The sequence below is a fragment of the Oncorhynchus clarkii genome, chromosome 8 (genome assembly GCF_045791955.1).
Source record: "Oncorhynchus clarkii lewisi isolate Uvic-CL-2024 chromosome 8, UVic_Ocla_1.0, whole genome shotgun sequence".
NCBI classification, from domain to species: Eukaryota; Metazoa; Chordata; class Actinopteri; order Salmoniformes; family Salmonidae; genus Oncorhynchus; species Oncorhynchus clarkii.
The window spans coordinates 38,166,755-38,181,256 of record NC_092154.1 but is presented as its reverse complement, the minus strand read 5'-3'; the positions used below and the strand labels follow the sequence as shown (position 1 = coordinate 38,181,256).

General features: G+C 44.1%; 1 protein-coding gene across 3 annotated transcripts in view; it reads left to right on the top strand.

Moving 5' to 3' along the window:
• Positions 1 to 14,502, top strand: part of LOC139415375 (ATPase family AAA domain-containing protein 2B-like) — a 128,978-nt gene that overhangs the window by 55,375 nt on the left and 59,101 nt on the right. For 2 of the 3 annotated variants that reach the window (XM_071163479.1, XM_071163477.1), the window contains exons 23-24: positions 5,210 to 5,332; positions 12,602 to 12,718. In XM_071163479.1, coding sequence (XP_071019580.1) covers positions 5,210 to 5,332; positions 12,602 to 12,718 — 240 coding nt within the window. The remainder of the gene's footprint in view (positions 1 to 5,209; positions 5,333 to 12,601; positions 12,719 to 14,502) is intronic. The other variant, XM_071163480.1, reaches the window with a different exon arrangement.

Genomic DNA, 14,502 nt, shown 5'->3' with positions numbered 1-14,502 from the left:
CAACAAAGAGTCATCATGTCAGGTTGTCCTGATGCATGGTCCTGGGGCTCAGGTCCTCAGAGAGATAAAGAAAGAGAGAATTAGAGAGAGCATACTGAAATTCACACAGGACACCGGATAAGACAGGAGAAATACTCCAGATATAACAAACTGACCCTAGCCCCTCTGACACATAAACTACTGCAGCATAAGTAGTGGAGGCTGAGACAGGAGGGTCCGGAGACACACTCATTAATGTCTACTATTTTAAGATTAATATGCACTGAATCGAGAGATCTACTTTTTGGCCCATTGTAATCGGAGCGTGTTATGCAAAACCATTTCTGTCGCCTGTTCTGCCCTCAGTCACGACGGCATTCCTCTCTCCACCGAGTCTAACGATTTACTCCAGTACCCGACTGGTCTCTTTTCCCCATCATTTTGCGTAACCACCACTGCAATGCCCTGCTCACGAATACATACATACATACATACATTTTGGTGGCTGGTACAATTGGTGGCTGACAATACTTTTTTGCCCCACTGTATTAGATACACACACACACACACACACACACACACACACATATACAGTGCCTTGCGAAAGTATTCGGCCCCCTTGAACTTTGCGACCTTTGTGTGAAGAATCAACAACACAATCATGAAGTGGAACGACATTTATTGGATATTTCAAACTTTTTTAACAAATCAAAAACTGAAAAATTGGGCGTGCAAAATTATTCAGCCCCCTTAAGTTAATACTTTGTAGCGCCACCTTTTGCTGCGATTACAGCTGTAAGTCGCTTGGGGTATGTCTTTATCAGTTTTGCACATCGAGAGACTGAAATTTTTTCCCATTCCTCCTTGCAAAACAGCTCGAGCTCAGTGAGGTTGGATGGAGAGCATTTGTGAACAGCAGTTTTCAGTTCTTTCCACAGATTCTCGATTGGATTCAGGTCTGGACTTTGACTTGGCCATTCTAACACCTGGATATGTTTATTTTTGAACCATTCCATTGTAGATTTTGCTTTATGTTTTGGATCATTGTCTTGTTGGAAGACAAATCTCCGTCCCAGTCTCAGGTCTTTTGCAGACTCCATCAGGTTTTCTTCCAGAATGGTCCTGTATTTGGCTCCATCCATCTTCCCATCAATTTTAACCATCTTCCCTGTCCCTGCTGAAGAAAAGCAGGCCCAAACCATGATGCTGCCACCACCATGTTTGACAGTGGGGATGGTGTGTTCAACTGTGTTGCTTTTACGCCAAACATAACGTTTTGCATTGTTGCCAAAAAGTTCAATTTTGGTTTCATCTGACCAGAGCACCTTCTTCCACATGTTTGGTGTGTCTCCCAGGTGGCTTGTGGCAAACTTTAAACAACACTTTTTATGGATATCTTTAAGAAATGGCTTTCTTTTTGCCACTCTTCCACAAAGGCCAGATTTGTGCAATATACGACTGATTGTTGTCCTATGGACAGAGTCTCCCACCTCAGCTGTAGATCTCTGCAGTTCATCCAGAGTGATCATGGGCCTCTTGTCTGCATCTCTGATCAGTCTTCTCCTTGTATGAGCTGAAAGTTTAGAGGGACGGCCAGGTCTTGGTAGATTTGCAGTGGTCTGATACTCCTTCCATTTCAATATTATCGCTTGCACAATGCTCCTTGGGATGTTTAAAGCTTGGGAAATCTTTTTGTATCCAAATCCGGCTTTAAACTTCTTCACAACAGTATCTCGGACCTGCCTGGTGTGTTCCTTGTTCTTCATGATGCTCTCTGCGCTTTTAAATGACCTCTGAGACTATCACAGTGCAGGTGCATTTATACGGAGACTTGATTACACACAGGTGGATTGTATTTATCATCATTAGTCATTTAAGTCAACATTGGATCATTCAGAGATCCTCACTGAACTTTTGGAGAGAGTTTGCTGCACTGAAAGTAAAGGGGCTGAATAATTTTGCACGCCCAATTTTTCAGTTTTTGATTTGTTAAAAAAGTTTGAAATATCCAATAAATGTCATTCCACTTCATGATTGTGTCCCACTTGTTGTTGATTCTTCACAAAAAAATACAGTTTTATATCTTTATGTTTGAAGCCTGAAATGTGGCAAAAGGTCGCAAAGTTCAAGGGGGCCGAGTACTTTCGCAAGGCACTGTATGTATGTATGTATGTATATATATATATATATATATATATATATATATATATATATATATATATATATATATATATATATATATATATATATATATATATATATATATATATATATATATAACAGAGTTTAAATATATATTTGGCTATGGTGTATTCCCACAATAAGTTGGGTGAATTTTGACCCATTCCTCCTGACAGAGCTGGAGTCAGGTTTGTAGGCCTCCTTGCTCGCACATGCTTTTTCAGTTCTGCCCACAAATCTTCTATATGATTGAGGTCAGGGCTTTGTGATGGCCACTCTAATACCTTGACTTTGTTGTCCTTAAGCCATTTTTCCACAACTTTGGAAGTATACTTGGGGTCATTGTCCTTTTGGAAGACCCATTTGCGACCAAGCTTAAACTTCCTGACTGATGTTTTGAGATGTTGCTTCAATATATCCACCTACTTTTCCCTCCCTCATGAAGCCATCTATTTTGTGAAGTGCACCAGTCTTTTTTTTAATTCGAAGCCCATGTCAAGACTTGCTCGTGACATCTAAAGTGACTCGTCAGTGTAGCTTAGTGCTGAGTTTTTTGAGAACGAACAGCTCTTTTGCAGGTTATTAAAGCTAATGATATTATTAAAGGTATCGATATGGGCCTACTGATTTGAGTGTAAAAAATGGAGCTGCTTTCTGTGTAGCAAAGCCCATGTTTAACACTGGCTTCATTCTTCAATCATTCCTGTTGGTCCATTCATGGGTGATTAACTTTGTCCTCCCCCTGAAAATTTTAGCACTTAAAAAGAGTCTCTGGTGCCCTAGACCACTGCGCCACCCGGGAGGCTATATATATTTTCTCAACAGGGAATCAGTCCATGTTTACTTGACAGAGCACAACCTTTTTTCTTATTTTTGACACATTAAACTAACAAACATTGGCAATTCATATCTTCAAATTAAACTGTAAATATCACTTTAATCTCAAGAGAAGGCAGGGTTTATGTTAAAGGTTATCTTATTTGAAAGCCAGCCGTGATCATCTAGACCTAGACGATATCCAAAACAACACACCAAATTTAAACATTTTCTGTCATTTTAATTGTAAAGTCATTTCTATCAAGGCATTGGAATGTACCGTAGGACCACCATAATAGAGCTTGTTCTGCAACACTGAAACCCACATCCCCACACAGTTGAATATAGCAGGGGTTGTCACTTGCGAAAAGGTGTTATCTAATCGATTAGAATAACATGCATTATTTAAATACGCAGGCTGTGTTGGTGTTTACATGAAAGTGAAGGTTGTAGGAATGGATTTAGGCGTTTGAATAATCCATAAGCAATTGGAATGAATATAGTGGGAAGAACGGTAAGAACTCAAGTTCCCATCGTATGCTGTGGAGTTAATTGAAAGCCAAATAAATGGAAGCCCAGCGACCCGATAGCATTCAATTAAACTGGACGTTGTATTTCTCAGGGAGCCTCGGTCTCCATCTCCCTGGGATACTGTACATCTGTGGGCCAACTAAACTAAAGGAGGTTTATTTCTCACTGCTTGTTGCTCAGTTAAATGGTTAATCAAATAGCTACCTGGACTATCTCCATTGACCCTTCCCCCCCCCCTACTCGTCTCATCATATGCCCTGCTGTTACTGTTTATTATTCTTCACTTCATCTATTAACTGGTACCCCTGCACATCGACTCTGTACCGGTACCCCATGTATATAGCCAAGTTATTGTTACTTGTGTATTTTCGTTCTCTGCATTGTTGGGAAGGGCCTGTAAGTAAGCATTTCACTGTTGGTCTACACCTGTTTATAAAGCATGTGACAAATACAATTTGATTTAAATGCAGCTTTATACACATGAGCTCACACACGGATAAATAAATCATATCTGTGATTTTGCAGGCAGGCGGAAGGCCAGGTCCTTTGTTTGAATGCAGTGGCCACAAATTATGCACTAAAGGCCCCTCCCCATTGTGAGCTCTGAGACACTGAGAAATACAGTTTGGGTTCTGTCCTCTTCCTTTGTCTTCCAAATAGTCCTCTTCTCCCCCCTCTTCCTATTCTTTTTATTCTCTTCCTCCTTTCCTCCACTCCTCTCTTCCATTTCTCCTCCTCCTCATCCTGTTTGCAGTGAAAGCAGAGGCTGTACTCTGCTGTCTTGAAGGAAGGTCTTGTTCCCCTGTTTCTTCTAACTTCATTAAGTTAGAAAACTGAATCTGTCTGCTCAACATAGAGTAAACCCCGCATTCACAAACAAACCAGCTCCACCACTCTAGACGAAAACACCCAAACATTTTCAAACTCGCAGCAAACACTGTTTACACAACACAGAGAGTAGGTGGCAGAATGTCCTTGTCAGCTCTCGACAGAGGTGACACGGGGTTCGATAAGGGTACAGACCTCCACTCAACACTGCCCTGCACCCTGTCGCCCCATACTCTGACAGACAGTACAGGACTGTACCACACACACACGCACACACAGTCTTCCAATTAGTGGTTAGAAGCTGTCAGATGGCGACCTCTCTGGCCCTCTTTCTGAACCTGTTGGTTGTGTGGCATAATGAGAGGAGGATGTCTGTTTACACACATACATGCGTGCTCGTACAAACACTCAACTCACTGACAACCAGCTTTTAGGATAAAGATTTTTTTGTTAGAGGGAAGTGTGTGTGTGTGTGTGTGTGTGTGTGTTAGATATGCAATATGTGTGTCTCAGTGAGAAGGGAGGAGAGATTGACTGTATGCCTGAGGTTTGTCTCCTTACATTCACCACCAAAGGCAGCTATTTTGTCTGCATCCAAACCGTAAGAGAACAATAATCCCTTGCTCCCTGTGTTGGAGGCCAGGCAGGGACACATCCAGTAGTTTGTGTTGTGGCCAGCAGAGGGTGTGCTTGTGAAGGGCAGAAGCAGGGACAGAACGATGGCAGGGCATCAACCTCATAGGCCCGAATTAATATCTGTCATGTGATTCTTCAGGCCGAAGTAATTGAATCTGTAGGTGTAATGTATCTACAATGCCAATACAGAATTGAGTGCATGTGCGTGTATTAATGACAGTGTGTTCTCTCCCTCCAGATAAGATCATCCGCCACAGAGCGTGCAGTCTGAAGGACACGGCGCATGCCATGCTGGCCTCGGAGCTCGACCCAGAGTTCAACCGCATGTGTGAGGAAATCAAGGAGTCACGAAGGAAGAGGGGTGAGGAACACACACACACACACACACACATGTTCCTTGCATGTAGGATTGCCAGAGAGTGTTGCTTTAGCTTAAGGCTCAGTAGTGGAAAAAGTACCCAACTGTCATACTTGAATAAAGTTAAAGATACTTTTACTTGAGTCATTTTAAGTAGAATTGGCTTCCTATTTCGCAACAAAGCATCCTTCACACATGTTGCCAAACATACCCTTGTAAAACTGACCATCCTACCAATCCTCGACTTTGGCGATGTCATTTACAAAATAGCCTCCAATACCCTACTCAATAAATTGAATGCAGTCTATCACAGTGCCAATCGTTTTGTCACCAAAGCCCCATATACTACCCATCATTGCGACCTGTACGCTCTCGTTGGCTGGCCCTTGCTTCATACTCTTCGCCAAACCCACTGGCTCCAGGTCATCACAAGACCCTGCTAGGTAAAGTCCCCCCTTATCTCAGCTCGCTGGTCACCATAGCAGCACCCACCTGTAGCACGCGCTCCAGCACGTATATCTCTCTGGTCACCCCCAAAACCAATTCTTCCTTTGTCCGCCTCTCCTTCCAGTTCTCTGCTGCCAATGACTGGAACGAACTACAAAAATCTCTGAAACTGGAAACACGTCTCCCTCACTAGCTTTAAGCACCAGCTGTCAGAGCAGCTCACAGATTACTGCACCTGTACATAGCCCATCTATAATTTAGCCCAAACAACTACCTCTTCCCCTACTGTATTTTTTTTAACATTTATTTTGCTCCTTTGCACCCCATTATTTTTATTTCTACTTTGCACATTCTTCCACTGCAAATCTACCATTCCAGTGTTTTACTTGGCCACCATGGCCTTTTTTTTGTGCCTTTACCTCCCTTATCTCACCTCATTTACTCACATCGTATATATACTTATTTTTCTGCTATATTATTGACTGTATGTTTGTTTTACTCCATGTGTAACTCTGTTGTGATATTAAAAGGTAAGTCACCCAGTGAAAGTATTTGGCTTAAAATATACGTGAGTATCAAAAGTACACATTTCATATTCCTGATGTTAAACAAACCAGATCGCACCATTTTCTTGTTTTTATTTATTTACGGAAAGCCAGGGACACTTCAACACTCAGAATTTACATACAAAGTGTGTGTGTTGCGAGTCTGCCAGATCAGAGGCAGTAGGGATGACCAGGGATATTCGGTTGATAAGTGCGCTAATTTGCCGAGTACTTTTGGGTGTCAAGAAAAATGTATGGAGTAAAAAGTACAATATTTGAATGTAGTAAAGTAAAAGTAGTCAAAAATATAAATAGTAAAGTACAGATACCCAAAAAAACGACGTAAGTAGTACTTCAAAGTATTTTACACCACTGCTAAGGCTGTGTACTATGCGTTAACTTGTGATGTTCCACTAGTTTACAGTATGTTCACTGCTCCAGGGTGATTGGAGAATACCTAACTAGACTCTAATGGGATCCAATGTTGATTTATTCATACAGTTGAAGTCGGAAGTCTACATACACCTTATCCAAATACCTTTAAACTCAGTTTTTCACAATTGCTGACATTTTAATTAGAGTTCCTGTCTTAGGTCAGTTAGGAGCACCACTTTATTTTAATAATGTGAAGAATTTATTTCAGCTTTTTATTTATTTCATCACATTCCCAATTACTTTTAAATAGTTTAACCTCGGTCAAATGTTTCGGGTAGCCTTCCACAAGCTTCCCACAATAAGTTGGGTGAATTTTGGCCCATTCCTCCTGACAGAGCTGGTGTAACTGAGTCAGGTTTGAAGGCCTCCTTGCTCTCACATGTTTTTCAGTTCTGCCCACACATTTTCTATAGGATTGAGGTCAGGGCTTTGTGATGGCCACTCCAATACCTTGACTTTGTTGTCCTTAAGCCATTTTGCCACAACTTTGGAAGTATGCTTGGGGTCATTGTTCATTTGGAAGAACCATTTGCGACCAAGTCTTCAATATATCCACCTACTTTTCCCTCCCTCATGAAGCCATCTATTTTGTGAAGTGCACCAGTCCCACCTGCAGCAATGCACCCCCACAACATAATGCTGCCACCCCCGTGCTTCACGGTTGGGATGGTGTCCTTCGGCTTGCAAGCCTCCCCCTTCTCCTCCAAACATAACGATGGTCATTATGGCCAAACGGTTAAATTTTTGTTTCATGAAACCAGAGGACATTTCTCCAAAAAGTACCATCTTTGTCCCCACGTGCAGTTGCAAACCGTAGTCTGGCTTTTTTAATGGCAGTTTTGGAGCAGTGGCTTCTTCCTTGCTGAGCGGCCATTCCAGTTATGTCGATATAGGACTCGTTTTACTGTGGATATAGATACTTTTGTACCCGTTTCCTCCAGCATCTTCACAAGGTCCTTTGCTGCGGTTCTGGGATTGATTTGCACTTTTCGCACCAAAGTACGTTCATCTCTAGGAGAGGGAACGCGTCTCCTTCCTGAGCGGTATGACGGCTGTGTCGTCCCATGGTGTTTACTTGCATACTATTGTTTGTACAGATGAACATGGTACCTTCAGGTGTTTGGAAATTGCTCCCAAGGATGATCCAGACTTGTGGAGGTCTACAAATATTTTTTTCTGAAATCTTTTTCAGATTTTCTTTTGTTTTTCCCATGATGTCATGCAAAGAGGCACCGAGTTTGAAGGTAGGCCTTGAAACACATCCACAGGTACACCTTCAATTGACTCAAACGATGTCAATTAGCCTATCAGAAGCTTCTAAAACCATGACATCATTTTCTGGAATTTTCTAAGCTTTTTAAAGGCACAGTCTGTAAACAATTGTTGGAAAAATGATGTGTCATGCACAAAGTCAGATGTCCTAACCGACTTACCAGAACTATTGTTTGTGAACAAGAAATTTGTGCAGTGGTTGGAAAAACGAGTTTTAATGACTCCAACCTAAGTGTATGTAAACTTCCGACCTCAACTGTATGTAAGCTTGTATAGTCACAGAGAAAGACGATCATGCACAAACACACTTGTTAGTGTACACGCACAAGGAGAATGTAGATATAGTATTGATAGTACAATATGTCATACTTGTACTCCTACATACATTCAGCTTGATTCTAAACACGGAACATCCACACACATGCAAACATACACATACAGAATCATGTGCAAATCTACACACACCACATATTCATCAATGAATAATCCTGTACAAACTTGCATGCAGAGCAGAAACACGCATGTGACTTCCGGCGCCGACAGAGATGGCCGCCTCGCTTCGCGTTCCTAGGAAACTATGCAGTTTTTTGTTTTTTTACGTGTTATTTCTTACATTAGTACCCCAGGTCATCTTAGGTTTCATTACATACAGTCGAGAAGAACTACTGAATATAAGATCAGCATCAACTCACCATCAGTACGACCAAGAATATGTTTTTCGCGACGCGGATCCTGTGTTCTGCCTTACAAACAGGACAACGGAGTGGATCCTATGCAGCGACCCAAAAAAACGACTCCGAAAGAGAGGGAAACGAGGCGGTCTTCTGGTCAGACTCCGGAGACGGGCACAGCGCGCACCACTCCCTAGCATTCTTCTTGCCAATGTCCAGTCTCTTGACAACAAGGTTGATGAAATCCGAGCAAGGGTAGCATTCCAGAGGGACATCAGAGACTGTAACGTTCTTTGCTTCACGGAAACGTGGCTTACTGGAGAGACGCAATCCGAAGCGGTGCAGCCAACAGGTTTCTCCACGCATCGCGCAGACAGGAAAAAACATCTTTCTGGTAAAAAGAGGGGCGGGGGCGTATGCCTTATGACTAACGTGACATGGTGCGATGAAAGAAACATACAGGAACTCAAATCCTTCTGTTCACCTGATTTAGAATTCCTCACAATCAAATGTAGACCGCATTATCTACCAAGAGAATTCTCTTCGATTATAATCACAGCGGTATATATCCCCCCCCAAGCAGACACATCGATGGCTCTGAACGAACTTTATTTAACTCTCTGCAAACTGGAAACAATTTATCCGGAGGCTGCATTCATTGTAGCTGGGGATTTTAACAAGGCTAATCTGAAAACAAGACTCCTCAAATTTTATCAGCATATCGATTGCGCAACCAGGGGAGGAAAGACCTTGGACCATTGTTACTCTAACTTCCGCGACGCATATAAGGCCCTGCCCCGCCCCCCTTTCGGAAAAGCTGACCACGACTCCATTTTGTTGATCCCTGCCTACAGACAGAAACTAAAACAAGAAGCTCCCACGCTGAGGTCTGTCCAACGCTGGTCCGACCAAGCTGACTCCACACTCCAAGACTGCTTCCATCACGTGGACTGGGAGATGTTTCGTATTGCGTCAGATAACAACATTGACGAATACGCTGATTCGGTGTGCGAGTTCATTAGAACGTGCGTTGAAGATGTCGTTCCCATAGCAACGATTAAAACATTCCCTAACCAGAAACCGTGGATTGATGGCAGCATTCGTGTGAAACTGAAAGCGCGAACCACTGCTTTTAATCAGGGCAAGGTGTCTGGTAACATGACCGAATACAAACAGTGCAGCTATTCCCTCCGCAAGGCTATCAAACAAGCTAAGCGCCAGTACAGAGACAAAGTAGAATCTCAATTCAACGGCTCAGACACAAGAGGCATGTGGCAGGGTCTACAGTCAATCACGGACTACAGGAAGAAACCCAGCCCAGTCACGGACCAGGATGTCTTGCTCCCAGGCAGACTAAATAACTTTTTTGCCCGCTTTGAGGACAATACAGTGCCACTGACACGGCCTGCAACGAAAACATGCGGTCTCTCCTTCACTGCAGCCGAGGTGAGTAAGACATTTAAACGTGTTAACCCTCGCAAGGCTGCAGGCCCAGATGGCATCCCCAGCCGCGCCCTCAGAGCATGCGCAGACCAGCTGGGCCGGTGTGTTTACGGACATATTCAATCAATCCCTATACCAGTCTGCTGTTCCCACATGCTTCAAGAGGGCCACCATTGTTCCTGTTCCCAAGAAAGCTAAGGTAACTGAGCTAAATGACTACCGCCCCGTAGCACTCACATCCGTCATCATGAAGTGCTTTGAGAGACTAGTCAAGGACCATATCACCTCCACCCTACCTGACACCCTAGACCCACTCCAATTTGCTTACCGCCCAAATAGGTCCACAGACGATGCAATCTCAACCACACTGCACACTGCCCTAACCCATCTGGACAAGAGGAATACCTATGTGAGAATGCTGTTCATCGACTACAGCTCGGCATTCAACACCATAGTACCCTCCAAGCTCGTCATCAAGCTCGAGACCCTGGGTCTCGACCCCGCCCTGTGCAACTGGGTACTGGACTTCCTGACGGGCCGCCCCCAGGTGGTGAGGGTAGGCAACAACATCTCCTCCCCGCTGATCCTCAACACTGGGGCCCCACAAGGTTGCGTTCTGAGCCCTCTCCTGTACTCCCTGTTCACCCACGACTGCGTGGCCACGCACGCCTCCAACTCAATCATCAAGTTTGCGGACGACACAACAGTGGTAGGCTTGATTACCAACAACGATGAGACGGCCTACAGGGAGGAGGTGAGGGCCCTCGGAGTGTGGTGTCAGGAAAACAACCTCACACTCAACGTCAACAAAACTAAGGAGATGATTGTGGACTTCAGGAAACAGCAGAGGGAACACCCCCCTATCCACATCGATGGAACAGTAGTGGAGAGGGTAGCAAGTTTTAAGTTCCTCGGCATACACATCACAGACAAACTGAATTGGTCCACTCACACAGACAGCATCGTGAAGAAGGCGCAGCAGCGCCTCTTCAACCTCAGGAGGCTGAAGAAATTCGGCTTGTCACCAAAAGCACTCACAAACTTCTACAGATGCACAATCGAGAGCATCCTGGCGGGCTGTATCACCGCCTGGTATGGCAACTGCACCGCCCTCAACCGTAAGGCTCTCCAGAGGGTAGTGAGGTCTGCACAACGCATCACCGGGGGCAAACTACCTGCCCTCCAGGACACCTACACCACCCGATGTCACAGGAAGAACATAAAGATCATCAAGGACATCAACCACCCGAGCCACTGCCTGTTCACCCCGCTATCATCCAGAAGGCGAGGTCAGTACAGGTGCATCAAAGCTGGGACCGAGAGACTGAAAAACAGCTTCTATCTCAAGGCCATCAGACTGTTAAACAGCCACCACTAACACTGAGTGGCTGCTGCCAACACACTGACACTGACTCAACTCCAGCCACTTTAATAATGGGAATTGATGGGAAATGATGTAAATATATCACTAGCCACTTTAAACAATGCTACCTTATATAAATGTTACTTACCCTACATTATTCATCTCATACGCATACGTATATACTGTACTCTATATCATCGACGGTATCCTTATGTAATACATGTATCACTAGCCACTTTATACTATACTATGCCACTTTGTTTACATACTCATCTCATTTGTACATACTGTACCCGATACCATCTACTGTATCTTGCCTATGCTGCTCTGTACCATCACTCATTCATATATCCTTATGTACATATTCTTTATCCCCTTACACTGTGTACAAGACAGTAGTTTTGGAATTGTTAGTTAGATTACTTGTTATTACTGCATTGTCGGAACTAGAAGCACAAGCATTTCGCTACACTCGCATTAACATCTGCTAACCATGTGTATGTGACAAATAAAATTTGATTTGATTTGATTTTGAGTATAACTGAGGTAAGCCACTCTTGTGATGGAGGTGGAATGAGGAAATGGGGATGGAGGGAAAAGAGAGGATGGGTTGTGTGCAGGCTGATGCACTCTGAGCACATAAGAGCTTTTTTACAACCGTATTATTGAAACTGCTAAGGCCTAGTCTCCTGTCTTAGAAACAGTCTCATCAAAGACTAGGGCTTTTCTAGGGTCACACACATCACTGCTGATTTCCTCCGTTTCACGGCGATGCACGCACATTCAAATCCGCCGCAAATTAATATTTTAGGAGCAGAAGTCAACTAGCTGAAAGGGAATACAGCAGTGAAAATTTAATGTGCCAGTAGAGATGCTAAAGGTATCCATTCGTACTTGTTCGATTGCCTGGTGTTGGGTTGCGTCAGCATAACCTAATCTTGGCTGATATGGTTCTGCCCTGGAGTCGGGAAGAAGTGTGTGTGTGTGTGCGCGCGCTACGGGCTGACCTTGTAAAACAACACATTTCACTGCACCTTTCTGGTGTATGTGACAATAAAAAACATATTTTTTTATTGACCCTGTATGTTGTCTGCAGACCTCCAGATTCTGGATGTGCCTCCTGTCTCCCTGGCTGCCGTGGTAACCACCAGGAAGCCGGCCGGAGAGGAGAACGCTGGGAGCAGTGTCGACAAGCACCACTGCAGCAGCAGCAGTGAGTACCACACAAACACAAGCATACTCATTTAACACACACACTGGCAGGCACTCACACACATGCTCAACTAACACTCGCACCACGGTTGACTCGCACCACGGTTGACTCGCACCACGGTTGATTCACGTGAGACGTGTGACTCAGTTCTGTGTGTGTAAGGTGTAGAGGAATCGGTGTTCAGATAATTTAGAACGAGGTCATTCAGCTGATTACAGAACCACCGTCCCACAAATCAGCAGCCTCCCCGTGTTAGCTCAACACATGCGCAGTGGGCAGCCACGTTAGAGACTCTAGTCTTCTCTCCTGTGTCTACGTCGTCCCAGCGCTGTGCGAAGCGTGACCACGCCACATAGCAATTACCTGCCCCCACCGCCTGGTGCACACGGCGAGTGGGGAGGGCGGGGGGGCAGACAGACCAGATCATTACCTGCCCCCACCGCCTGGTGCACACGGCGAGTGGGGAGGGCCAGGGGAGGGCGGGGGGGGGCAGACAGACCAGATCATTACCTGCCCCCACCGCCTGGTGCACACGGCGAGTGGGGAGGGCCAGGGGAGGGCGGGGGGCAAACAGACCAGATCATTACCTTCCTGTACCACTGACAACCAGGAGGGAGTGTTGGTGTTATTGGAGATTACCTGAGGTTGTTGCCTGTACCACTGAGTTTCTGTCTGAATGAATGAAGATGTTTACGCCTCTGTGATTTAAATCTTCTGCTGTATTTGAATCCTAGTTCAGCTTAGTTACCTGGTGTCCCCTCAGTTTAGGCCGACTTGTAAGACTTGTCTAAACGTATGGTTTCAGAATCTGTTGGTTCATAATAACCCCTAATAACGTAAATAACAAATAAAGCCACCACACAATTAGTTTTGGCACTACTGGACTAGATCTTACTGCATACTCTGTTCTGCCACAGATTGGCGCTTGTCTCTCTGGAGACCAGTAATTGGCCTCCTGCTGTGTGTGTGTTAACCAGAGTTTTGTGTGTATGTTAGATTCTAGCTTGCTGTTAATTATGTAGAAGGCGAGATGCAATGCTGGATTTATTGTACAGCACATTCGCCTTAACACAATCCAGGGATTACAGTGTGGGCTTGGATTGATGTGTTGAAGTCCATTTTTTCCCTTTGCGTGTGACTTATAGGCCTAAGAGTATAACATGTAAGTACAGTACATAGTATAAACGCAACCAGCTTCAGTTACAGCGGGTCGATCTTTGACATCTGTCAAACCTGTGAAATTGTTTGTCATCACGTTTGTTTCCAATAATGCGAGGCTTTTCAAGTGATTGAGTAATTGCATGTGGTAGTCAAGGAGATGTTATTTTCTTCCTTTTTTTAAATTAAATACTTCAAGCTCTCTTTTTATTCTGTGGGTGTATTCAACACAATCAGCTACAACCACATCTGACCTCAGTCAATCCTCATTTGCTATTAGTAACCCAAGGGGTTTTAAGTGGTTGTGATTATGAATTTCGTATAGAAGTGGTCAAGCATATTATGTTCCTCTTCTGTTTACCCTGTCTGACCAATCCAAGGAGGTTAAATTGGCAAATTGCGTCTCCACCATTTAGTGTCTCCCCCTTTTTTTTTTTTATCTCAGGAGCCAAAGCAAAGTGTTGCACATGTCAGTCACTAATTCACTGTGTCCCACAACTTATCACCACGCTCCAGAACTTAATTAATTAGCTCGGGTAATTCATTATTTCATCATCGGCAACCAATTTTCACCTGGAGCACGTTGGGGACATGTCCAATTAATTGATCAGGGGAATCAATTAGGT